At 38.9% G+C, this 24,199-nt stretch overlaps 2 protein-coding genes and 1 pseudogene across 2 annotated transcripts in view; 2 read left to right on the top strand and 1 right to left on the bottom strand.

The window, feature by feature from the left end:
• Positions 1-24,199, top strand: part of LOC108538775 (chromodomain-helicase-DNA-binding protein 9-like) — a 121,889-nt gene that overhangs the window by 80,962 nt on the left and 16,728 nt on the right. Inside the window, 10 exon segments of the mRNA XM_017887049.1 lie at positions 415-518; positions 1,041-1,158; positions 2,771-2,828; positions 6,512-6,554; positions 7,618-7,837; positions 11,798-12,000; positions 19,000-19,908; positions 21,495-21,655; positions 22,943-23,215; positions 23,983-24,151. Of these exon segments, the coding sequence (XP_017742538.1) occupies positions 415-518; positions 1,041-1,158; positions 2,771-2,828; positions 6,512-6,554; positions 7,618-7,837; positions 11,798-12,000; positions 19,000-19,908; positions 21,495-21,655; positions 22,943-23,215; positions 23,983-24,151 (2,258 nt within the window).
• LOC108538773 (pachytene checkpoint protein 2 homolog pseudogene) lies at positions 12,937-14,830 on the top strand (annotated as a pseudogene).
• LOC108538774 (golgin subfamily A member 6-like protein 6) overlaps positions 21,919-24,199 on the bottom strand; it is a gene marked incomplete at its 5' end in the record, with an annotated part of 48,468 nt that continues 46,187 nt past the window's right edge. Inside the window, one exon of the mRNA XM_017887048.1 lies at positions 21,919-21,976. The remainder of the gene's footprint in view (positions 21,977-24,199) is intronic.

The raw sequence follows: 24,199 nt of genomic DNA, 5'->3' as shown, positions 1-24,199 counted from the left end.
AAACAATTCATTTACCCTTTAAGGGCCTCAGTTTTCTCACGTGCGAAATGAAATAATTGAACCACATGATTATTGCCAAGTTGTTGGCTGACATAGTCTCTACTTCCAATAGAACCCTTTGTCTCTAAATAAAGAAAATCAGTGAAAGAATATGATGCTTTAAGAAAATTGTATAGTAAACATTGTTGAAACTTATTTCTTCTCTTGGGCTTAACAATATTCGTTTATTTTATGTTATCTTTGTTATTGCACAATTTTGTAATTTTAATTGGTGGCAATTATGAATGATTAAAAAATAATGAAATCCTAAGCTCTCTCTTGAAAGCCACAATGCTTTAAAAGCTGGGTAAAATTTTACCTCCTTTTTGACTCATTTATAATAATTCATAATGCCATATTATGATTTTTTTACAGTGACATTGATGTTTGGGTACCAGAACCAGACCACTCAGAAGTTCCTGCTGAGTGGTGGGATTTTGATGCTGATAAGTCACTCCTTATTGGAGTTTTTAAACATGGTAAGTAAGAAGTAAGGTAGGTGGGATCCCTTTCCATGTATAAGGCAATTCTGTCAGTTCTCAGTTCATTGATTTCCACTTAAACAGCTTTATTCCAGTAACACCTATGTTATATATACAGAATTAAAAGCATACACTACCAGACTATGTCAGTCACCACATTTCCTCATGGGAGGGTGGCGTGTGTAACCTACCCTTCCTGGATGTAAATCTAAGACAACTTCCTCTCTCAGGAAGAGTTCCTATGTGAGATATGTTTGTGTGTTTGTGTGTGTGTATAATACAGTTTATCCTATTTTTCATATTAACTGATAAATGTAACTGAAATTTTAATTTAGTAGATATCTATTACCAGATCATTTAATGTTTGTGATAATTTCTGGAAAACATACTTAACTTATAGCATTTTAATATCCCTTTAGTCCAGAAATATCATCCACTGTAAATAATGAGGAATGCTTATATGTATACACCTTTCTTCTTTTTATCTTTTTTTACTTTTGTAATTGGTGATGTTTTCAGGATATGAAAAATATAACACTATTCGAGCAGACCCAGCATTATGCTTCTTGGAAAGAGTGGGAAAACCTGATGACAAAGCAGTTGCTGCTGAACAGAGAGCGAATGATTATATGGATGGGTATGTGTGTTTCAGAGTCATGAATTTTCTATATGTCTCTATTCAATATCAGCATATTCTGTGTCACACTATTTATCTTTAAATGATGTAGCAGTAAGGGAATTGGAGTTTACAATCTGAAAGAGCTAAAGATACACTAATAGGTTAGCACTTATCTAACAGAATGTGATCGAGGAAGAGGTTGGACATGCACCACACCCATTCTTTAAGTGAGTTTTTCATTTTTTTCGTTTTAACAGGTTTATCATGGCCACTGAGTTCATAAACTTCTAGGGGCATAGAGGGGAGAAAAAGGCAAGAATGTTATAGTTGATGAGTCACATGATGACGTTTATTACATAGTCATCCCTCAATATCCATGGGGGATTTTGGCATCCAGGACACCCTGCAGATACCAAAATCCAAGGATATTCTAGTCCTATATATAAAATTGCATAGGATTTGCATTTAACCTGTGCACATTCTCCTGTATGCTTTAAACTATCTTTAGATTACTTATAATTCCTAGTGCAGTATATATGCTATATGCTATGTAAATTGTTGCTGTATCGAATTGTTGAAGGAATAATGACAGAAAAGTCTGTACATGTTCAGTACAGATGCCATATTTTTCCAAATATTTTCTTGAGACAGGGTTTTGCTCTGTCATCCAGGCTGGAATGCAATGGCACAATGACGTGTCACTGCAGCCTTGACCTCACGGGCTCTAGTGATCTTCCCACTTAGTCTCCTGAGTGTCTGGGACCACAGGCACATGCCATCATGCCCAGCTAATTTTCTTCTATTTTATTTTTTGTAAAGATGAGGTCTCCCTGTGTTGCCCATGCTGGTCTTCAACTGCTGGGCTCAAGTGATCTCGCACCTTAGCCTTGGCTTCCCAGAGTGCTGAAGTTATAGGTGTGAGCCATCATGACCAGCTTTTTTCGCATGTTTTCAACCTGCAATTGGTTGAATTTATAGATATGAAACCCACACATACGAAAGGCCAGCTGTACCTGTTTTAAGGCCTTATGTAATCTTTCTTTTCTTACCCAAAGAGAAAAGTAAGATGCATGTTGAGGTTAATAAAAACACATTTAAAAGCGAACTCGCGGCTGGGTGCACTTGCTCATGCCTGTAATCCCAGCACTTTGGGAGGCCAAGGCAGGTGGATCACTTGAGGTCAGGAGTTCGAGACCAGCCTGGCCAACATGGTGAAACCCCGCCTCTACTAAAGATACAAAATTAGCCAGGTGTGGTGACGTGCACTGGTAGTCCCAGCTACTCGGGAGGCTGAGACACGAGAATCTCTTGAACCCGGGAGGCAGAGGTTGCAGTGAGCTGAGATGGTGCCACCGCACTCCAGCCTGGGCAACAAGAGCGAAACTCCGTCTCAAAAAAATAAAAATAAAAATAAAAGTGAACTCGTGAGTAAGGGTACATTAGAGCTAGCTTTCCCCCTGTTTGCTATATAACAGCCTTCCTGCTGCATCTTGGACTCTTCTGGCTAGAGAAGAGATACCAGTCTGACCTTTAAAACAAACTAAAACCCTCCAACAAGACTTTGTTTGTCCTATCAAGTGAACTCTTAAGTCCATTACAGTAATTACAGCATTTGTTTGTATTTTAACAGGGATGTGGAAGATCCAGAATACAAACCTGCCCCAGCCATCTTTAAAGATGATATAGAGGTATGCATTGGATTATATTTTTAAATCCTCAGTTTTAGATATTCTTTGGTTTCTTGTGTGTGCTTTTCTTTTGTATTATTTTTTGTTTTGTTATACATAATTCTTCTGTTCCTCAGATTAGCTAAGTAAGTGATCAACTTGGGTTGACAAACATCCCAAATAATCACTCAGAATTCACCTGATCTCCCCTTCTAGACAAGAGAGGGACTGGCTTGGACATGTGGATGGAATGGGGCTTGCCCACCTGCTCTACTTCTTAGAGCTGAGAAACACAGTGTCCAAGAGCAAAATCCCAAAGGAGAGTGAGAACTAGATAGTAAATATATACTGCAAGAGTTAGAAACTATACCTACATGAAGAGGTTTGAGATAGAGGGTAGAGCATCAAGGACTTTTGAGTTGCCAAAGCATAGGTCTCAGTACTCTGTTTGTAGAATGTCAAAAGAAAGAAGATGAAAGTACAGAAAATAATCTGTAGAGTGGGAAAAGGGATGTTAAAAGAGATGAAGAATGTCTAATATTGATGAGAATGTGGTAAAAGGCTAAATGACGCTAAAGCTATCAGGTAGGATTTGCTGGACTTGGTAGCTAAGGGGCTTTGATGAGGGCATGAGACAAGGCTTGCTTCAGTGTGTGGACAATGAGAACCAAAATCCTGTATAAGATCAGGAGTCTCAAAGGCCAGTAATTACTGACTAACAGCACAGAGAAATAACAAGGAAATTTATCTCATCATGGACTTTGGGTAAGAAAAGTATTGTTTCCCTTGAGAATTTGTAACCGTAGACCCACCTTCTCTTGAGTTCATGGTTTGTCTTTTACTTTATCTGTGTGGTCCAAGAGCCCTCAGTGTAATATAAAAAAGGATCAGTCCTTGACTGGTAATATATCTAGGGTGCCAAGTAAAAACAAAAAGCACCTGGAAGAAACAGTTCAACCCAGACTATGCATGAGTCCCAAAGATGAAGCCCTCCATTAAATGAAGTAAAAACCCCAAGTTTAAAAATAATTGAGAAACCATTTACCATGAGTGAATGTTAGCATGCAATAAAGAATAAGATTCGACCCCTGAGAACTTCTGATATATCTATTGAAATTTTAAAAAATCCTATTGAAATTTTTTAAAGTAAATTTTAAATGATTAAAGACATTAAAGAAAGAACCAGGAACAAAAGACAAGATATGATTTTAAAACACTAGGAAGATGTGAAAAAGATGATATTTAACTTTAAAAGTGGAAAAAGGCTGAGTGCAATGTGGCTTACGCCTGTAATCCCAGCACTTTGGAGGGCAAGGCGGGAGCATCACTTGAGCCCAGGAGTTCAAGACCAACCTGAGCAATATAATGGGACCCCATCTCTTAAAAAAGAGAAAGAAAAACGTGGAAAATACATTTATTGATATGTAAAACTGAACAAACAGAGTAAACATTCTCCTGGAAAAGCAGATTAGACACAGTTCATGAAGGGAGAAATGATTTGGAAAACAGATGTGAAGAAATTATCCAGTATAGCATAATGGATTTGTCTGGACCAATCAGGAGAGATAACCCAAATAGTCATTTGAACAGGGAACGTATAATGTAAAGAATTATTATAATACAGTGATAGATTAGTAAAAAGTAAAGACTACATTAAAGAATATAGGAATAGCATATAAAAGCAGCATCTACCACTCCTAGGACTCAGATAAAGCTCCCAAGGAAGAGTCCCATCCCTATCAGGGCCAAGATCCAGACTTTGGTAGGAGGATATGGCCGTGTCTCACTGGATGGCAGAAAAGTTGCCAAACAGCTACCCTTTGAAACTGCCTGTAAATCTGCCCTGTAAGGTTGGCAAGGAAGATTTTCCTGGGAAAGTGTCTCACTGGAAGCACTCTGCTCACAATACCACTCAAGAGGGAGGTTGCTGGGAAAAGCTGCTAAGGGTGCTAAAGAAACCGCTCAAATTGACCAGGCACAGTGGCTCATGCCTGTAATCCCAGCACTTTGGGAAGCCAAGGTGAGTGGATCATTTGAGGTCAGGAGTTCAAGACCAGCCTGGCTAACATGGTGAAACCCCATCTCTACTAAATATACAAAAATTAGCCAGGTGTGGTGGCGCATGCCTGTAATCCCAGCCGCTTGGGAGGCTGAGGCAGGAGAATCACTTGAACCCAGGAGGCAGAGGTTGCAGTGAGCCGAGATTATGCCACTGCACTCTTGGGTGATAGAGGGAGACCTGTCTCAGAGAAAAGAAACTGCTCAAACTGTGGGGGCTGGGCATTGGGGAAGTGGCCTTGCTATGGGAACTAAGCAATGGAAGTGCTCACCAGAATTAGGACGGAAAACCCTTTAACTCCTACAGTGTCTCTCCAGTTTGCTTTACTAACAAAGCTTTATATCATGCTGACTGACAGAGGAAAAACTATTTAAAGAGCTATTTAACCATTTTCTTCGAGCAGGTGAAAAAAAAAATATGAGAGGAGCTGGATGCAGTGGCTCACGCCTGTAATCCAGCACTTTGGGGAGGCCAAGGAACAGACATTGCTTAAGCCCAGGAGTTCAGGGCCAGCCTGGGCAACATAGTGAGACTGCTTCCCTACAAAAAATAAAAAAAGATGACACTTGCTTGTAGTCCCAACTACTCAGGAGGCTGAAGCAGGAGGATCACTTGAGCCCGAAAGGTTGAGGCTGCAGTGAGGTGTGTGCATGCCATTGCACTCCAGCCTGGACAACAGAGTGAGACCCTGTCTCTGAAAAAAAAAAAGGAAAAAAGAAAGAAAAATATGAAAGGCAATAAATTTGGAGCAAAGAGACTGAAATCAATAACCAACACAGTGGAATATATATTAAAAAATGTAGAAACAAGGAGGATAGCATGATAACGTCTGGCATGTATCGAATAGGTATTCCAGAAGGAGAGACTAAAGAGAATAAGAAAGAAGCACCATAGCAGCTGAGAATTTTTCAGATGTTATGAATACATGAATCCTCAGTTTCAAGAAATACAGTAAGTCTTAGCAGGATAAATAAAACTAAGTCCATTCCAAGAAACATAACAGTGAAATTGAAGATATACCAAACAAAGAGAAGATATTAAAAGCAACCAGAGAAAAAGAGAAACCTACAAAGGAATTATGATTCTAACTTCAGGCTTTTTTAAAACAACAATAGAAACTAGTAGTCATTGATATAAAATTGCTAAAGTTATGAATATAAGGTGATACTGGAATAGCTAATTAAAGATGCTTTGTTGACAAAAACTGGATCTACAGCACAAGCAAACTGCTTGAGGCTGAAAAGGAAAAGACTTGTAGCTTACCTAATAACCAGATATGAAAATGAGTAAGTTATCTAACAGTTGGTATAAGAAAGGGGAAAAAAACACACTTAGTTAGCAATAAAACCTAGGGCATACTCATAGAGGAAGGCTGGAGGAAAAGAAACTAGCTTAACAGTAATCATAGGAAAGGAAATACTTTTAGTAAATAATTGTCTAATTGTCAAAAGCAGTAGAGAAGTGTGAAAGGATGAAAACTGAGAATAAGCAATTAAAAGTTTTATTTTTGCTAAATTAATTATTTAACATTCCATGGGGGGGTGGGAAACAGCTCTCTATTACAAAGAAGTTTGATTCTCTTTTCTTTTTTTATATATCTCTTGACCCAATTACCCTGTGACAATTTTCTATTTTCTTTTAAAAGGATGATGTTTCCTCACCAGGAGATCTTGTTATAGCAGATGGAGGTAAATTGCACTTAACTTCTATACTTAGTATTATTGTAAATTCATATTCTAATCATACTATGAGATCAATAAACTATTACAGTTTTATAATGTTTCATATATAAACATTTTTATTGACTGCAGTTGTAATCATTATAGGACATACTAGTTGACTGGGAATTTAACACTACTTTTAGTTGTTATAAAATCTGTAGGCAGTGACTCACTGAGCTTTTATGGAATATAGGTTTTGATGACATTATGACTTGATAAACTTGTATGGGAGATTTCATCATTAAAGTGTTGATCCAATAATATATTCAACTTCTTTTTCATTGTATGTGTACATTAAGAGTCATTCTTTATCACCTAGTTTCTACAAAGCTTTTCTGTGCCAGGTCTTGCTTCTACTTCCATCTGATATCAAGATAGAAATGCACTGTCACAAGAGTACACTCAATCCCACCAGCATCCCAGAGGAACAGTGCCTCACCCTGCCATAGTTCAACTAGGAATGAAAAAGTAGTTTTTGCTTAGTATGAATGATTACAGCTTGATTATGGTATAGATAATTATACTATTACACCTTGGAAATAGAGCATTAGAGCCTACACTTACTAGGTGGATAAAACTTAAAAGTTACATCATTGTCATCTTGAATTTTAAAAATGTTTCTTCCCAATGACTTAAAATATTTTGATTCTAATTAAACTGAGATAAACTTAATACAGAAGGCTTCCATTAGAAACGTTTGCAATATTCAGTGTCTCATGGATTCACTTTGGCTTTTAGTTTATTTAAGTTAAAGCCTTGAATATTTGCCAGCCAGTGTGATATATACTAGACATGCAAGAGTTGTATTTGCTGTGCAACTCTTTATTCCACTGTATTCTACCTACTTTGAACTGCTCTTAAAGTTTGTTGTAATATTTCCTATAGCTATTGTTAAAAGAAGCTTTTATGATGAGAAATGTGGTTGTTTTTTTCCCCACATAGATTGAATTAAAAAATTTTAAAGTAAAGTTGCTACTTTTGTGAGCTTCATACAGTATCTGTTTAGTTACTATTACTTATTTAACTATAGATGGTCAACTGATGGAGGGTGATAAAGTATATTGGCCTACTCAATCAGCTTTAACCACACGTTTGAGGCGTCTCATCACTGCATACCAGCGTACTAATAAAAACAGACAAATTCAACAGATACAACCAACTTTCTCGGTGCCTACCAGTGTAATGCAGCCTATTTATGAGGAAGCCACTCTTAATCCTAAAATGGCAGCCAAGATAGAAAGACAGCAAAGGTAAGACAATAACACTAAATTTTTAATGCATTGTGTCTAAATATAGCTGTCCATTCTGAAGCCTATCTGGGTACAATTTTCACACTTTGTGGAAAACATACATAGAATGTTGGTCAAAGCAAACTGCCTTGTGCATGTACACACATATACTAACACATTTATGTATGTATAAGTGTGGTCAAACTTACAAAGATTATTGTGTCTTATAGTTAACTAACCATACTTTAATCATTTATTTGTCATGTTTAGGAACACTGAGGTATTTAAAAAATAAATAAATAACTGGGCACAGTGGCTAATGCCTATAATGCCAGCACTTTGGGAGGCCGAGGTGGGAAGATTGCTTGAGCTCAGGAGTTCCAGACCAGCCCCGGCAACAAAGCGAGACCCCCATCTCTACAAAAAAAAGGCAAACATTAGCCAGGTGTGGTGGCGCATGCCTGTGGTCCCAGCCACTCAGGAGACTAAAGTGGGAGTATCACTTGAGCCCAGAAGGTCCGTGCTGCAGTGACATGTGATTGTGCCACTGCATTGCAGCCTAAGTGACAGAGCAAGACTGTCTCAAAAAGCAGAAACAAGTGAAGGTGTAGAGCAAACTCATAAATTGAATCATTGGCCGGCCGCCATGACTCACACCTGTAATCCCAGCACTTTGGGAGGCCGAGGTGGGTGAATCGCTTGAGGCAAGGAGTTCGAGACCAGCCTGGCTAACCTGGCAAAACCCCATCTCTACTAAAAATACAAAAATTAGCCAGTGTGGTGGTGTGCACCTTTAATCCCAGCTACTTAGGAGGCTGAGGCATGAGAATCACTTGAACCCAGGAGGCAGAGGTTGCAGTGAGCTGATATCACACCACTGAACTCCAGCCTAGCCTGAGTGACAGAGTGAGACCATCTAAAAAAAAAAAAAAAGAATTATCAGTAGAACAAAAGTTTATGTTAACTAAATTCCATTCTATCATATTTTACATTTTATATCCAGACTTTTATGAAATATAAAAATGTATGGAAAGCATACATTCCTTTATTCAGAAGACAAATCCTTGGAACTACTGAAGTCAAAGGGAACAAATTGCAAGCGACCTTGTTAAAAAGACAGGCAAACTTGTCTCATTCCACAAGCTTTAACTTCTTGAATAGAGTACATGGGAAAGAATAGCTATCTTTGGCATAACCTGACTTCCTTGTTACCCGTGTCCTTGGATGTTCTCTGGAAGATATATTGTTCTTTTGATAAATTGTTCATTTGTTGTTTCATTTGTAGCACATTGATCATACTTAAAATTTAGTCTGACACTTAAGATTTTAGCTATCTTAGTCGTAATTTTCAGATACTACTGACTCTGTAAATGAACTGTTTTTGGTAACTGTTTTTGGTATCTGTTGTTGCATAACCAAGTACCCCAAAACACAGTGCTTTAAAACAGCATTAATTTTTTATTTCTCCCAATTCTGTGAGTTGACTCAGGTACTGCTGCTGCATTGTATGCTGTTGGCTGGGTTTCTGAGATACCTAGAAGAGCCAAAGAGCCACAGTAGCCCCACTCATACGACTTAACAGTTGGTGCTAGCTGCCAGCTGGGAGCTCAGATCCCAAGAGTGACCATTCCAAGTAGAAAGGCAGAAGCTGCAGATTTCTTATGACGCAGTCTCAGTAGTTACAAAATGTCATTTTTGCCACCTTCTGTTGGTCAGAAAAAGTCACAAGGCCAGCCCAAATTTAGGGAAAAGGGAAATAGATTCAACCTGTTAATGGGAAGAGTGGCAAAGCATTTGTGACCATCTTTAATCTACTACAAATTTTCCCTCCATCTGTTGAATCGGGATTAATCTTCCTAAAATATTAGTTTTATCATAATATTCGATGGCTCCTTATTTAGTATAGGTAAAAAGTATTAAGTTCTTAAGCCTAAGTTTGAAGGTCTCTTCATTTTTGGTTTTAACATGCATTTCTAACTTTATCCACTTCTTTTCCCTCAGCCAGAGTGCCCTACTTATTCTTGACTTCATACCCTAGCCTATATTGTTTCTGTCACCTGGAACACCCTTTCTACCTGTTTATTTCACACCTAGCCCATCCTTCAGAGCTCAGCATATGGCCCATTTCCTCGAATAATTTTTTTTTTTCTTGAGACAGAGTCTCCCTCCGTAACCCAGGCTGGAGTAAAGTGGCACAATCATGGCTCACTGCAGCCTCTGCCTCCGGGGTTAAAGCGATTCTCCTGCCTCAGCCTCCAGAGTGGCTGAGACTACAGGTGTGCATCACTATGCCTCACTAATTTTTGTATATTTAGTAGAGACTGGATTTCACCATGTTGGCCAGGCTTGTCTTGAACTCCTGACCTCAACTGGTCCTTCTGCCTCCGCCTCCCAAAGTGCTGGGATTACAGGCATGAGCCACTGCACCCGGCCTCTTCTATTAATTTTTTTAACCAGTCTAGCTCACAGTATTCTATTTTTTGTACTCACATAGCAACTCATCTAAGTAAACTACTTGTTTGTCACAATAATATTAAGATATTGTAATGAAATTCATCTTTTCCTTTCTATGTCTTTCTCAATTGTATCTTCTTGGGAGTGGGCACTCTGTCATATTTTTTGTCCTGTGTAGTCTCTCAATTAATCGTTTTTCCCATTTTTATTCTTATTACGCAGATTGAATGACTTGGGTTTCCCAAGCTAACTATTTTTACATCATAATTACATTAATCTTCTTAATGTATCACTATGATAAAAATGGCCCATTTACATTTTTCAAAGGTCTTTCCAATATGTTTTTTCTCATTTACACAACAATCCTGTGAGTTAAGCAAGGACAGGGTTCTACACATGCACTGAGGTTTGCAGATCTATGGTGCATGATGATAATATTACCATTTCAAAGCATCAGGAGCTTTCAACTGAAAGAGATTACTTTTACCCAGGCATTTAGGGCATTTCATAATCTGACCCAAACCCTATCTGGCTTTGTCCCCAATATAAGCCATATCCTTGTCAATCTGGAACACTCATCCTTCCCCTACAATATGGAGCACTCCCTCTTTGCTTTCTCTGTGCTTTCTTCCTAGCTTTCCCTAACCGTAGCCTTGTCCCATCTGAAATGCCTCTTACTCTGTGTTGCCTTTCTTGATTGTCAAGTCTGAACTAATCCTTCTATCTTCTGTGTTCTCCTGAAAATTTTGGTTTCTTTAACTCATACAAATATAAGCCATTACCTTATACTATAAATGTGTTTGATCTTATCTTTTTCCTGAAGGGCAGGATCTTCTTACATGATTTTGTATCCTGTGCTTATTTTCTCACATAGTAAAAATGCAAAACACTATTATTGTCTGAAGGAATAGTGTATACTTTTAAAAGTATGTTGGGGACACATGTAATCAGGACCTCCTGAGGCTGTGTTACAGGCACACATCCTTAGCTATTAAAAGTGATTTTAGTTTTCTTTTTTTTTTTTTTTTTTTTTGAGACAGAGTCTCGCTCTGTCGCCCAGGGTGGAGTGCAGTGGCATAATCTCAGCTCACTGCAAGCTCCGCCTCCTGGGTTCACGCCATTCTCCTGCCTCAGCCTCCCGAGTAGCTGGGACTACAGGTGCCCGCCACCATGCCCAGCTAATTTTGTTTTTGTATTTTTAGTAGAGACGGGGTTTCACCGTGTTAGCCAGGATGGTCTCGATCTCCTGACCTCGTGATCTGCCCACCTCAGCCTCCCAAAGTGCTGGGATTACAAGCGTGAGCCACTACACCCGGCCCATTAAAAGTAAATTTTTTTTTAAAAAGTATGGTTGGATAGATGAATTAACTAGCATTTTAAAATGTTTTACAAGGCAGCAATCTTGTATTTAATCCTATAGTGTTAAGTACTTGAAATGTTTTAAGTTTGTATTATAGTAATTATATTTAGTATTAATATTAATTTTAGTGACCAGTGTGGTTTTTGTTTTAATCTGACTCAAAACAGATGGACAAGAAGAGAAGAAGCTGACTTTTATAGGGTTGTATCTACATTTGGAGTCGTTTTTGACCCTGACAGAGGCCAGTTTGATTGGACAAAATTTAGAGCTATGGCTAGGCTACATAAGAAAACTGATGATAGTTTGGAAAAATATTTGTATGCATTCATGTCCATGTGTCGGAGGGTTTGTCGTCTTCCTTCCAAAGAAGGTATGTATAAAATTTCTTTTTTTTCCTTGTTTCGGTCAAAGAAGCAAAAATCACTAAAATTCAGAAATTTCCAATTTGTCTCTTTTATGTGAAATTTCAATACTATCTAATTCAACTTGTCAATAATTTGTTAGAATTGTAAATAAACTAGCTTAAAGATCCTCTATTCTTTAATCCTGCTATTAAAATGAGATCTAAAGAGAATAAAGGTATACATGGAGTTTTAAGAAAATAGGTAGAGTTTAGTGATAGATTTATGATTAGGAGGTGGTGGAAGATAAAGGATTGCTTTTGTTAAACAGAACTAACCTATATTTTCAGTCCATCTTAGAGGAATTGCACTAGAGGGTTTATTTACCTGAATAATTTTGCAAGGAATGAAGCCCCCACTTGTAAGACATTTTAAAGAATTTTCTAGAAAAGATCTCCCAGGGCCATCTTCACAGAAGACTACTAAGCAGAGGTGTTGATGCATTCAACTAAGGAATTGTTCTGGGATGCATTTCATTGTCTTCAAAGCCCAGAGACATAGCTCATCCTGTCAACAGTTCTTCTCAGTAATGCTATGTCATGAACAGTTGTCTCCATTCTTTGTTGTGTATGATTTCTGACTGCTAAACCCAATGGCCTGCTATTCCTGTTTTATAGTAAACAGATTTCCTTACTTGTTTTAAATTATTTCCTAACAGATTTTTTTGTCAGTTCACTGAATGGAGTAGCCAATCACTTGATTACTAGGTAATTCAGAGTAGATTTCAGTCTATTCTTAGGTCTACTGGAAAACCATAAATGAGTTTAAAATGACAGATAAAGCAAAATATTGTGTCATTTATAGTTGGCAAGAGGCCCTCATTTTTTAAAAATTTTCTTAATTCCCATCAATGATATAGTGATATGAATATATTTATCACTTTTGATTCTAGTTTTAAAAGGGAAAGGGCTAATTACTAAATAATCTTTGAAAATGTAGGGCTTCCTCAGAAATGTGAGTAAGGATATTTGAGGCAGGGGCATGAGGCGGTGGTGACCAGGCTCAGGCCAGGACCCCACTCCTTCCAGTGGCACCATGGGGAAGGCCGTGGGCAACCCAAAGCAGGCACTGCGCTGCGTGGCCAAGTCGTGGACAGTCCACATGGAGGTGCATCAGCACAGAGGCAGCACTGCAAAAAAGAGAAAAAAAAAAGACATAAAGCTGAGTGTTAGAAAGATACTCACCAGGCTGGGCACAATGGCTCACGCCTGTAATCCCAGCACTTTGGGAGGCCAAGGTAGGAGGATCACTTGAGCCCAGAAGTTTGAGACAAGCCAGGGCAACATAGGGAGACCCCATCTCTACAAAAAAAAAAAAAAAAAATAGCCACGTGTAGTGGTGCATGACTGTGGTCCCGGTTACTTGAGAGGCTAAGGCAGGATCCAGGACCTAGGACTAGGACCCAGGAGGTCTAGGCTGCAGTGACCCATGATGACACCACTGCACTTGATCTCGAGCAACAGACCTTGTCCCTAAAATAAATAAACAGAAAGTTTACTCACCAAACATAATACTGTGTTTGGTGATTACATGTGGACTGTTTGATGAACCCTTTCTGACCAGGAATATGTAGGATTCTATTGTTGACACAGAATTAAAGGTTAAAGACCCATAGCTCATTGATTTGAGTGCATGCACTATTGCACTTCACATCTTCCAGCAGAATGAAGATGGCCCTAGCAGTGAAAATTTGGAGGAAGAGACAGAAGATATAATTGTGGCAAATCACGGGGTTCTGCCTGCAGCCAAATCCCATGGACTTTGGAACAGCCTAGTGTCTGATGTGGAAGTCAAATCACACCTTGATTATGTGATTACAGCCTTACCATTTTCAGACAAGAATGTCAACAGCAGCCTCAGCACCTGGAACCAGGTGGTGCTGCTGCAGGGTCCTCCAGGAACTGGAAAAACATTCCTATGTAAAGATTAGCCCAGAAAAGTTGACTATTAAACTTTCAAGCAGGTATTGGTATGGCCAATTAATTGAAATAAATAGCCCTAGCCTCTTTTCTAAGCAGTTTTCCAAAAGTGACAAGCTGATAACTAAGATGTTCCAGAAGATTTAGGATGTGATTGATTATAAAGATGCTGTGGCATTTTCACTGATTGATGAGATAGAAAGTCTCACAGCCACCCATAATGAAAGCCATCAGGCGCCATTGGCATGGTCAACGCTGTCTTGACCCAAATTAAATTAAAAGGCATTTTAATGTAGTGGTTCCAACTACTTCCCAACATCACTGTGAAGACTGACATGGCTTTTGTGGACAGGTCTTCTATCAAGCAGTGTATTGGTCTGCGCTCTGCAGCAGCCATCTTCAAAATTTACCTTTTTTGTTTGGAAGAACTTGTCAAGTGACAAGTCATATACCCTCCTCAGCAGCTTTTAACCCTCCAAAAGCTGGAGATGATTGGCTTCATTGAAAACAATGTGTCAAAATTGAGCTTCCTTTTGAGTGACATTTCAAAGAAGATCAAAGGCCTGCCTCCATGGCCAATTCCTGAGGAAACTCCTTTTTCTGGCTCATATACTGTATGTCCAGGCTACACCAGGCTTTCTCTCTGGCCGTGGACAAGCAGTTTGAAGAGATGAAAGAAGCTTTCAGCTTGCATTTGGTCCTGAGCTTCCCATTCTATAGTTTTATAGTGGAGAGCACACAAATAGTAAGTAATACCACTTGCCTCACAACAGCCACCACTCTGGAAATCCTCTCTATAAAAATTTGCTTAGATCTGTCTACAAGCCAGAAACCTACAACACCAACCTTTGTTATAAGTATTATATTTACTTTAGTTTAAAATGCACATTAGAAGACAAACAGCTTGTCATTTTAACTGTTTTTAAAAGATAAATTCAAATGTTTAAAAGATAATTCAAATGTTAATTTGAATGTCTCTTTAGTTAAGAATTGTCTCAGTGTGGCCAGCGCAGTGACTCACGCCTGTAATCCCAACACTTTGGGAGGTCGAGGTGGGTGGATCACTTTAGGTCAGGAGGTTGAGACCATCCTGGCCAATATGGTGAAACCCCGTCTCTACTAAAGATACAAAAAATTAGCTGGGTATAGTGGCACGCACCTGTAATCCCAGCTACTCGGGAGGCTGAGGCAGGAGAATTGCTTGAACCTGGGAGGTGGAGATTGCAGTGAGCTGAGATCGCGTCATTCCAGCCTGGGTGACAGAGTGAGACTCCGTCTCAAAAAAAAAAAAAAGAATTATCTAAGTGTGTTTATTTCCATCCTGCTTCCAACTGATGGATGCAAAATGCTACACAAGTTTGTTTTTTTAAAAAAAGGAAGATTAACATAGGTATTGTAGAAGAAGGAGAACTGTATCACCCTAAGTAAGCATGTAATAATCATAGCATTAAAAAATGAACATATCATTCAAGCTAGAAGGCGGCAATGGCTTTATGATGTCAGCTTGATTAATGCAAAATGGCTTGGAGACTTTTAATGGATAAGAAAACCTATTTCTATGTTAATAGAAATTGAGAGAAAATTCTAGGTAACTGTTCTTTTATAATAATCAAACATGGTCCCATTTGCAGGAAGAGTGCAGACCTGCAGTGTTCAAGTGAGATACGTGCTGGATATCCCTCATAAACCAGTGCAGGCACACATGCATTGCTTGGATGTTCCCATTGTTTTGTTGGTTCAATAACATTATTCACATCTCAGGCCAGACATGGTGGCTTATGCCTGTAATCCCCACATTTTGGGAGGTCAAGGCTGGTGGGGCAACATGGTGAAACCCTGTCTATACTAAAAATACAAAAATTAGCCAGGCATGGTGGCGGGCACCCATAATCCCAGCTGTTCGGGAGGCCAAGGCACGAGAATCGCTTGAGCCCAGAAGGCGGAGGTTGCAGTGAGCCAAGATCGCACCATTGCACTCCAGCATGGGTGATAGAGCAAGCCTTTGTCTCAAAAAAAGAAAAAAATAAAACAAAACATTATTCACATCTTAAATGATGATTCATGTTAATATAAGAAAAATGGGGCCGGGCGTGGTGGCTCAAGCCTGTAATCCCCAGCACTTTGGGAGGCCGGCAGACGCGGCGGCGATCACGAGCGGGTCAGGAGATCGGAGACCATCCGCGCTAACACGGGTGAAACCCGTTCTCTAGCTCAAAAATACAAAAAACTAGCGGCGCGAGGTGGCCGGCGGCCTGTGTCCCAGCCTACTCGGGAGGCTGAGGCAGGGATTAATGGCGGTGAAACCGGGCAGGCGGCAGCTTGCAGTGCAGGCTGCAGATCTGGCCACTGCACACTCCAGCCCTGCCGGTGGACAGAGCGAGACTCCGTCTCAAAAAAAAAAAAAAAAAAAAAAGAAGAAAAATGGGGACAGATAATTGGTCTATGGTTAAAATAATATTAGGTTTTGCCTTTTATGTCATATTAAAATAAATTTTCAAGTTGCTTCTCTTTAGCCTTTTGGGCTAAGGATCAAATGCCTAAAAATTGATTTCATATTAATGCTTGGCTTTTAAAAAAATGTGAGTTGAGGGTTGAGGCTTCTACTTAGCAGCATTTTCTCAAATTTCCTCACTTTACAGGTGCTCCTTAATGCTCCAGCTAATTTTTTTCACAGCACTCAAGGCCCTAGGGAAGAATTACCTAACATTTCTGTTAATGAATAATTAGGGTCTGACAAGTCAATAAGTATTTATGTCCTCCAACTCCAGTTCCTGTAATTTATTTAAAAATCACCTGGAAAGGAAAAATAATACTTCTTCTTTCTTAAGCTAGCCATAATTACTAATCAAAATGTGCTGCCACTGGTTTTGGGCACTGGGTATAACTTTTGCAAATCTTGAGAAGTAGACTTGCTGCCTAACTTCCCACCTCGTTTCCTGCACTCCATGGGGGTTGATTTTTGGCATTGGTCCTTGATTTTTTTTCAAATTTTTTTGTTTTTGAACTACTTTTTTAAAATTACAGAAGAGTGGGCAAAAAACTGTACAAGGAGTGTCCATCTATCTCTCACCCTCCTCTCTCTCTCTCTCTCTTTTCTTTTTTTTTTTGTTTTTTTTTTTTGAGACGGAGTCTCGCTCTGTCACCTAGGCTGGAGTGCCAGTGGCGTGATCCTCGGCTCACTGCAGGCCTCCACCCCGCGGGCTTCACGCCCATTTCTCCTGCCTTCAGCCCTCCTGAGTAGCTGGGAACTACAGGCGCCCGCCACCACGGGGGCCCGGCTAATTTTTTGTATTTTTTTAGTAGGAGACGATGTTTCACTGTGTTAGCCAGGATGCGGTCTCCATCTCCTGCACCTCGTGATCTGGGCCCGCCTCAGGGCCTCCCAAACAAAGTGCTGGGATTACAGGCGTGAGCCACTGTGCCCAGCCCTTCCTCTCTTAATGTTAACATTTTACCAGAGTAATTATAGTATAATTATCAAAAGAGGAAATTAACATTAATGCCATTAATTAAACTACTTATTTTAGTTTTACCAATTTTTCAACTAATGTCCTTTTTTGTTCCAAGATCCTACAGTGTATTTGCTTTTTCTTTCTTGTTAGCTTCCTGCAGTCTGTAACAGGTTCTCAGCTATTCCTTATCTTTAATGACTTTGATACCTTTGAAAAGTGTTGATCAGTTATTTAGCTGTGTATCCCTCAATTTGAGCTTGTCTTATGTTTTTACATGAGTGGATTGAGGTCATGCATTTTTGGCAAGAGTGCCACAGAAATGATGTGTTCTCAGAATGTAATTCTGGGGGATTGGTGATGTCAGTATGTCTTATTACTGATGATGTGGACTTTAATTGTGTGGTTAAGGTAGTTTATGCCGCATTTGGCCAGCGTAAAAATCCTGTAATTAACAAATATCTTAAGCTTCACAAATCTTGTTTCTTCTGAAACTTTCACCCATTGATTTTTAGTATGTCTACAGCAGTTTTTTCTGTGGAATTCTGTAAGAAAGGATGTTTCCTTCTCTCTCGTCTGTTTAATAATCAGTTATTTATTCATATCAGTATGGATTCATGGATACTTATTCTATAGGTTACAATCCAGTATTGTCTTTATTTATTGCTCAGATTGTTCCGTATTTGGCATTAGGAGCTGCTTATGTTGGTCCCTGCATTATTTCAGCAAGCCTGTATTTCTTGAGTACTTCCCAAGTGTCAGTAACCCACTTTTGCAAAGGCATAACCTTATCAAAGGGGAGGTAGCATGAGCTCATGTTGAAACTGAACTATCTCAAGCTAGTAATTTGTGCAGTATTTGAAAGATGTGGCTGTGTTTCCCTACAAAATTTGAGAAAGCCCTTGTTGCCCCTGTGAGTTCATTCCAATGTCCTGTTCCCTTTTGCAGTTTGAGATATGCCAGCTTACATTTGTTTATGGAGTATCACTTAACACAAGCTTGTCCAGCCCATGGCCCAGGACAGCTTTGAATGCGGCCCAACACAAATTCGTAAACTTTCTTAAAATATCATGAGGTCGTGGTTTTTTTTTTTTTGCAATTATTTAAAGCTCATCAGCTACCATTAGTGTTACTGTATTTTATATGTGGCCCAATACAATTCGTCTTACAATGCAGCCCAGGGAAGCCAAAAGATTGGACAACCCTGAACAGTTCTAATTTATATTTATAAGTGAGTTTGAGCAAGTGTTTGTGTCTTTAAGACAAGTGTTATTAAATGCATAGGTCATAGGGAATTTCTTAAAAGAAAATTCCCAGTTCTATTAATGTACTTCCAAAATAATCTTATGTTTTACATTAACATCCAGTGTTTTATGTTACATGATTTTAGTACTTATTTTAAAACTTTCTCCTCACTGGAATTTCAGAATTTCAAAATCCTCACTGAATTTCTCCTCACTGAAAAATTCTAGGAACAGTGATATTACATGGAGGCACATTTTAGAAATGGTATTATTATAAATATATAAAGATGTGTTTATAATGATTTATTTATAGAGGATTTTGAGATTAATATTTTTGTTCTTGTTTCAATATGTAGAATTGGTGGATCCAAATATTTTTATCCAGCCCATCACAGAAGAACGTGCTTCTAGGACTTTGTATCGCATTGAACTTCTAAGGAAAGTACGGGAACAGGCCCTTCGACATCCACAGTTGTTTGAACGCTTAAAGCTTTGTCATCCAAATCCAGATTTACCAGTCTGGTGGGAATGTGGCCCTCATGATAGGGATTTGCTTATTGGTGCTGCCAAACACGGGGTGAGCCGAACAGACTATCACATTCTTCGTGATCCTGAACTCTCATTTATGGCAGCTCAGAGGAACTACAGTCAAAGTAAGATAGCTCATTCAAGGACTTCTACCCCACTTTTACAGCAATATCAAGTAGCACTTTCTGCTTCTCCTCTTACCTCTCTACCTAGGCTCCTAGATGCTAAAGGTATTATTCTAGAGGAGATGAAAGTTAAAAGTGAAAACCTTAAAGAGGAGCCTCAGTCTTCTGAAGAAGAATCTATGTCTTCTGTGGAAACCAGGACACTAATAAAATCTGAGCCTGTAAGTCCAAAGAATGGTGTTTTACCACAGGCTACTGGAGACCAGAAATCTGGTGGAAAAAGTGAAACAGACAGACGCATGGTTGCAGCCAGAACGGAACCCCTAACTCCAAACCCAGCTTCTAAGAAACCAAGAGTCCACAAAAGAGGATCGGAATCCAGCTCTGATTCTGACTCAGATTCTGAGAGATCATCCTGTTCTTCCAGATCATCTTCTTCCTCATCGTCCTCCTCTTCTTGCTCCCACTCTCGATCAGGCTCTAGTTCTTCTTCATCTTCATCTTGTTCTTCAGCATCTTCTTCATCCTCCTCCTCTACCTCTTCCTCCTCCTCCTCCTCTTCATCTTCATCAGAAGAAAGTGACAGTGATGAAGAGGAAGCCCAAAAACGAGGTACTATGCATAAAATAATTCTACATTTTTAAGATAACTTTTCTTTTTTTTTTTTTTTTGAGACAGTTTTGCTCTTGTTGCCCAGGCTGGCGTGCAATGGTGCAATCTCAGCTCACTTCAACCTCTACCTCCTGGGTTCACGCGACTCTCCTGCCTCAGCCTCCCAAGTAGCTGGGATTACAGGCCTGTGCCACCATGCCCGGCTAATTTTGTATTTTTAGTAGAGATTGGGTTTCTCCATGTTGGTCAGGCTGATCTCAAACTCCTGACCTCAAGTGATTTGCCCACCTCGGCCTCCCAAAGTGCTGGGATTACAGGCATGAGCCACCAGGCCCGGCCTAATATAACTTTTCAAGTGAAAATGAAAAGAACTTGCTTCAGGTAACTTAAGGATGTTTAAAATTATTTGCTTAAGGTGTTTTTTTTGTTTCTTTGTTTTGAAACGGAGTCTTGCTCTGTCGCCTAGGCTGGAGTGCAGTGGCATGATCTCAGCTCACTGCAACCTCCACCTCCCGGGTTCAAGCAATTCTCCTGCCTCAGCCTCCTGAGTAGCTAGGATTACAGGCACCCACCACCATGTCCAGCTAATTTTTGTATTTTTGTAGAGACATTCCCATGTTGGCCAGGCCAGTCTTGAACTCTTGACCTTAGGCGATCCACCTGCCTTAGCCTCCCGAAGTGCTGGGATTACAGGCATAAGCCACTGCGCCTGGCCTGTTTGCTTAAGTTTTATATATATAAATTTTCTTAGGAAAGCACTATTGAGAAGAAAACTAGAGTTACTGATACAAATTCCCTATTCAATATTCAAGGCATTGCAAAGTAATCAAGCAATTTAATTAGAAATTTTATACAATAGTTTTATTTCTTTGTGATTGTCTTAAATTAAATATTGTATTTTTCCCAGGAACAAGTTGATTAGTGAACAAGTAAAAGATAATATTATATAGCAGTCACCAAGAGTCTTAGACCAATGAGAATATCATAAGCCATTTGTCAGCCATGACAAATGCTTGTCAGCAGAACAATGTTTGGTGGTCCCCTTCTGCAGAAGCCATTGCAGCAGTCCACCAGTTCAGGGACAAGAAAATGAGCCCAATTAAACATGAGCAGGAGCTGGGGTCTCTTATAACAACTCCGTAGGCATAACTTTCAGGGTTGCCGCAAGGAACATGCCCAGTTCTAAGAGTTACAGGAGTCACCTCATCAAGAGAATTATGGTATCCTCATCAGGTATTTATAGTTCTGCCAATCCAGATGAAGTCTACCAATCAGGAGTTGTTTTCAAAATAATGAGTAATGAAGTCAGACGTAGTGCACACCTGTAATCCGAGCTACTTGAGAGGCTGAGGCAGGAGTATTGCTTGAGTCTAGGAGTTCTGTCCAGGCTGTGCGACACAAGACCCTGTCTAATAATGATAGGTACTTTTTTTATATTCTAGGTGATTTTCTTCCCTTTTTTTATCATTTGTTTTTACTTCTAACATTTTCGTTTTCAGATGTTTCTGAATAATTATATAAGATATTTCTATATAAAACTATTTTATGTAGTCTTTAAAAAATATGATTATAATTGTTCTTAGCAGAAAGTACTACTCACATGAAAGCCTATGATGAAGAAAGCGTCGCATCACTGAGCACTACGCAGGATGAGACTCAGGATAGTTTTCAGATGAACAATGGGACACCAGAGTCTGCTTACATTTTACAAGGTGGATATATGCTGGCAGCCTCATATTGGCCAAAGGTAAAGAAATAATTTCTTATTGGGATAGGTCATTTCTTAGTATTTTTCTATATTGCTTCAATGGTAGGTATTCTTACTATGTGGAAAAACAGGTCAGTGTAAAATGTAGGATAACATTTTGGTGTTAGCTTCAAAAGTATAAATTACTACTATCAAGTAAATAGTTCTGCTTTAATGTATATGCTTCTCAACATAACTTTAGAATATTTAGAATAAAAGATAATGAATCCTTACTTTCAAGTTAATCTTAAAGTGCTTCTTTATGAAATAGGTGCTTTTGACTGAGTCTCCTTGAAGAAGTTTACTGTTGCCAGTTGTGACCTAGAAAGAAAAGTTCATTTAAATACATGTACATTCAGTGGAAGAAGAAAGATTGGATTAATAAAATTTTCTTCCTTTTTTTTTTTTTTGAGTCTCGCTCTGTCGCCCAAGCTGGCTTGCAGTGGCACGATCTTGGCTCACTGCAACCTCCACCTCCCAGGTTCATGCAATTCTCCTGCCTCAGCCTCCCAAGTAGCTGAGATTACAGGCATCCACCACCCTGCCTGGCTAATTTTTGTATTTTTAGTAGAGACAGGGTTTCACCATGTTGGCCAGGATGGTCTCAAACTCCTGACCTCAAATGATCCGCCCGCCTCAGCCTCCCAAAGTGCTGAGATTACAGGTGTGAGCCAGTGTGCCCGACCAATTTGTCTTCCATTATGTGACTAGACTAGTGCTGGAATACTTAACTTTAAGAATGAGATTGGAAATGGGAGAATGGAGGGCTTTTCTCCTCTTCTGTTGTTAAGTTGTTTGAACTTTTTATTAGGAGTTTCTATTACTTTTTAATTATAACAACAAACATAAAACTATCTTTGTGGTATAATTTTTTGTCTGTCTGTTTGTTTTTGAGACACAGTCTCACTCTGTCACCCAGGCTGGAGTATAGTGGCACAATTTTTTAATTTTTTTGCAGAGACGGGGTTTTGCTATGCTGCCCAGGCTGGTCTCAGTCTCCTGGCTTCAAGCAGTCCTCCCACCTTGGCCTCCCAAAGTGCTGGGATTACAGACAGGTGTGAGCCACCACGCCTGCTTATGGTATAATATTTTTGAACTTCACCAAAGGGAATCTGTACTCAAATAACTTGTTGCAGAATTGTAATATATATATGTGAGAATATATATGCATAGCACATACACATATATTGAACTAGGGTTAAATCCATAAAGACTCTTGAGCTATTTGATCTCCAAAATTCTGATCTAATTATTAAAATTATACTTTGATGTTGCACGCTTTTCTAGGATCGTGTGATGATCAATAGGTTGGACAGTATTTGTCAAACAGTTCTGAAAGGAAAGTGGCCTTCAGCTAGAAGAAATTACGATGCTAACACAGTGGCTTCTTTCTATACCACAAAACTGCTGGACAGCCCTGGAGCAGCTACAGAATACAGCGAGCCCAGTGTACCCACTCCCCCAGGTGCCGGTGTTAAAGAAGAACATGATCAGTCAACACAGATGTCAAAGGTGAAGAAGCATGTACGAGAAAAGGAGTTTACAGTGAAAATCAAAGACGTATGTGTATTTTTATTGCCCTAGGGGCCTGATTGCGATTGCGGTGTGCAGCATGCTTTTCCTGCAAATGGCTGCCTGCTCTTACTCTTCCTTCCTTCACATACCTGTTTCTTGGTATTTGGATTATTTTCTTTATGATATCCAGGTTATTAAACTTGAATGTTCTACTAGAGGGATCGTCATTAAATAATGCTTTTCTCCTTATGCTTCTGAAAATAGTTCTAATCAAAATGCTTTCTTAAACAGTGTGACAATTTCTAATTGTTTCGGTTCTTTTATATAGTATTTAAATGATATGTCAGTGTACTTTCTGTTTTAAACATTTAGCATGCCCTGTTAATCAGTAATGTTTCATTTTTTAATAATTTTTGAAGCTTAACTTACTACCTACTGTCTAAAACATAGGTAATGTCCTCCAAAATGTCATATGACTAATGTACATAGAGATGTATGTCTAAAGTTGAAAATGTTACAATGTACTAGTCACATGTAAAACCTTGTTTTGCTCAGAAAAATGTGTAGAGTACTTGTATTTTTTTCATTCAAGATAGAAAATTTGGTGTTATTATAGAAATTGATTTAAAATGTTTTATTTGATTTATGAATAAGAAATGAACTTCTTTGATGTTTCAGGATTTTACTTCATTTTTTTCCTCAGTAAAAAATTTTTTTCTTCAGTAAAAAAAAAAAAATTCCTCTTAATACCCTACAGTAAGATTTTTTTTTTTAAACAGTTTTCTGTCTTAATAATGGTATTTATTTAACAGGAAGGTGGTTTGAAATTGACATTTCAGAAGCAAGGGCTTGCTCAGAAAAGACCATTTGATGGTGAAGATGGTGCTCTGGGGCAGCAACAGTACCTCACTCGGCTTCGAGAGCTTCAAAATGCATCAGAGACCAGCCTCGTCAATTTCCCAAAATCCATACCAGTATCAGGTGAATATGCAAGTAATAATTGTCTTATGAAATATTTTCTGTCATGTC

The sequence above is a fragment of the Rhinopithecus bieti genome, unplaced genomic scaffold (genome assembly GCF_001698545.2).
Source record: "Rhinopithecus bieti isolate Rb0 unplaced genomic scaffold, ASM169854v2 scaffold_17240, whole genome shotgun sequence".
NCBI classification, from domain to species: domain Eukaryota; kingdom Metazoa; phylum Chordata; class Mammalia; order Primates; family Cercopithecidae; genus Rhinopithecus; species Rhinopithecus bieti.
This window is presented reverse-complemented; position numbering and strand designations above follow the sequence as displayed.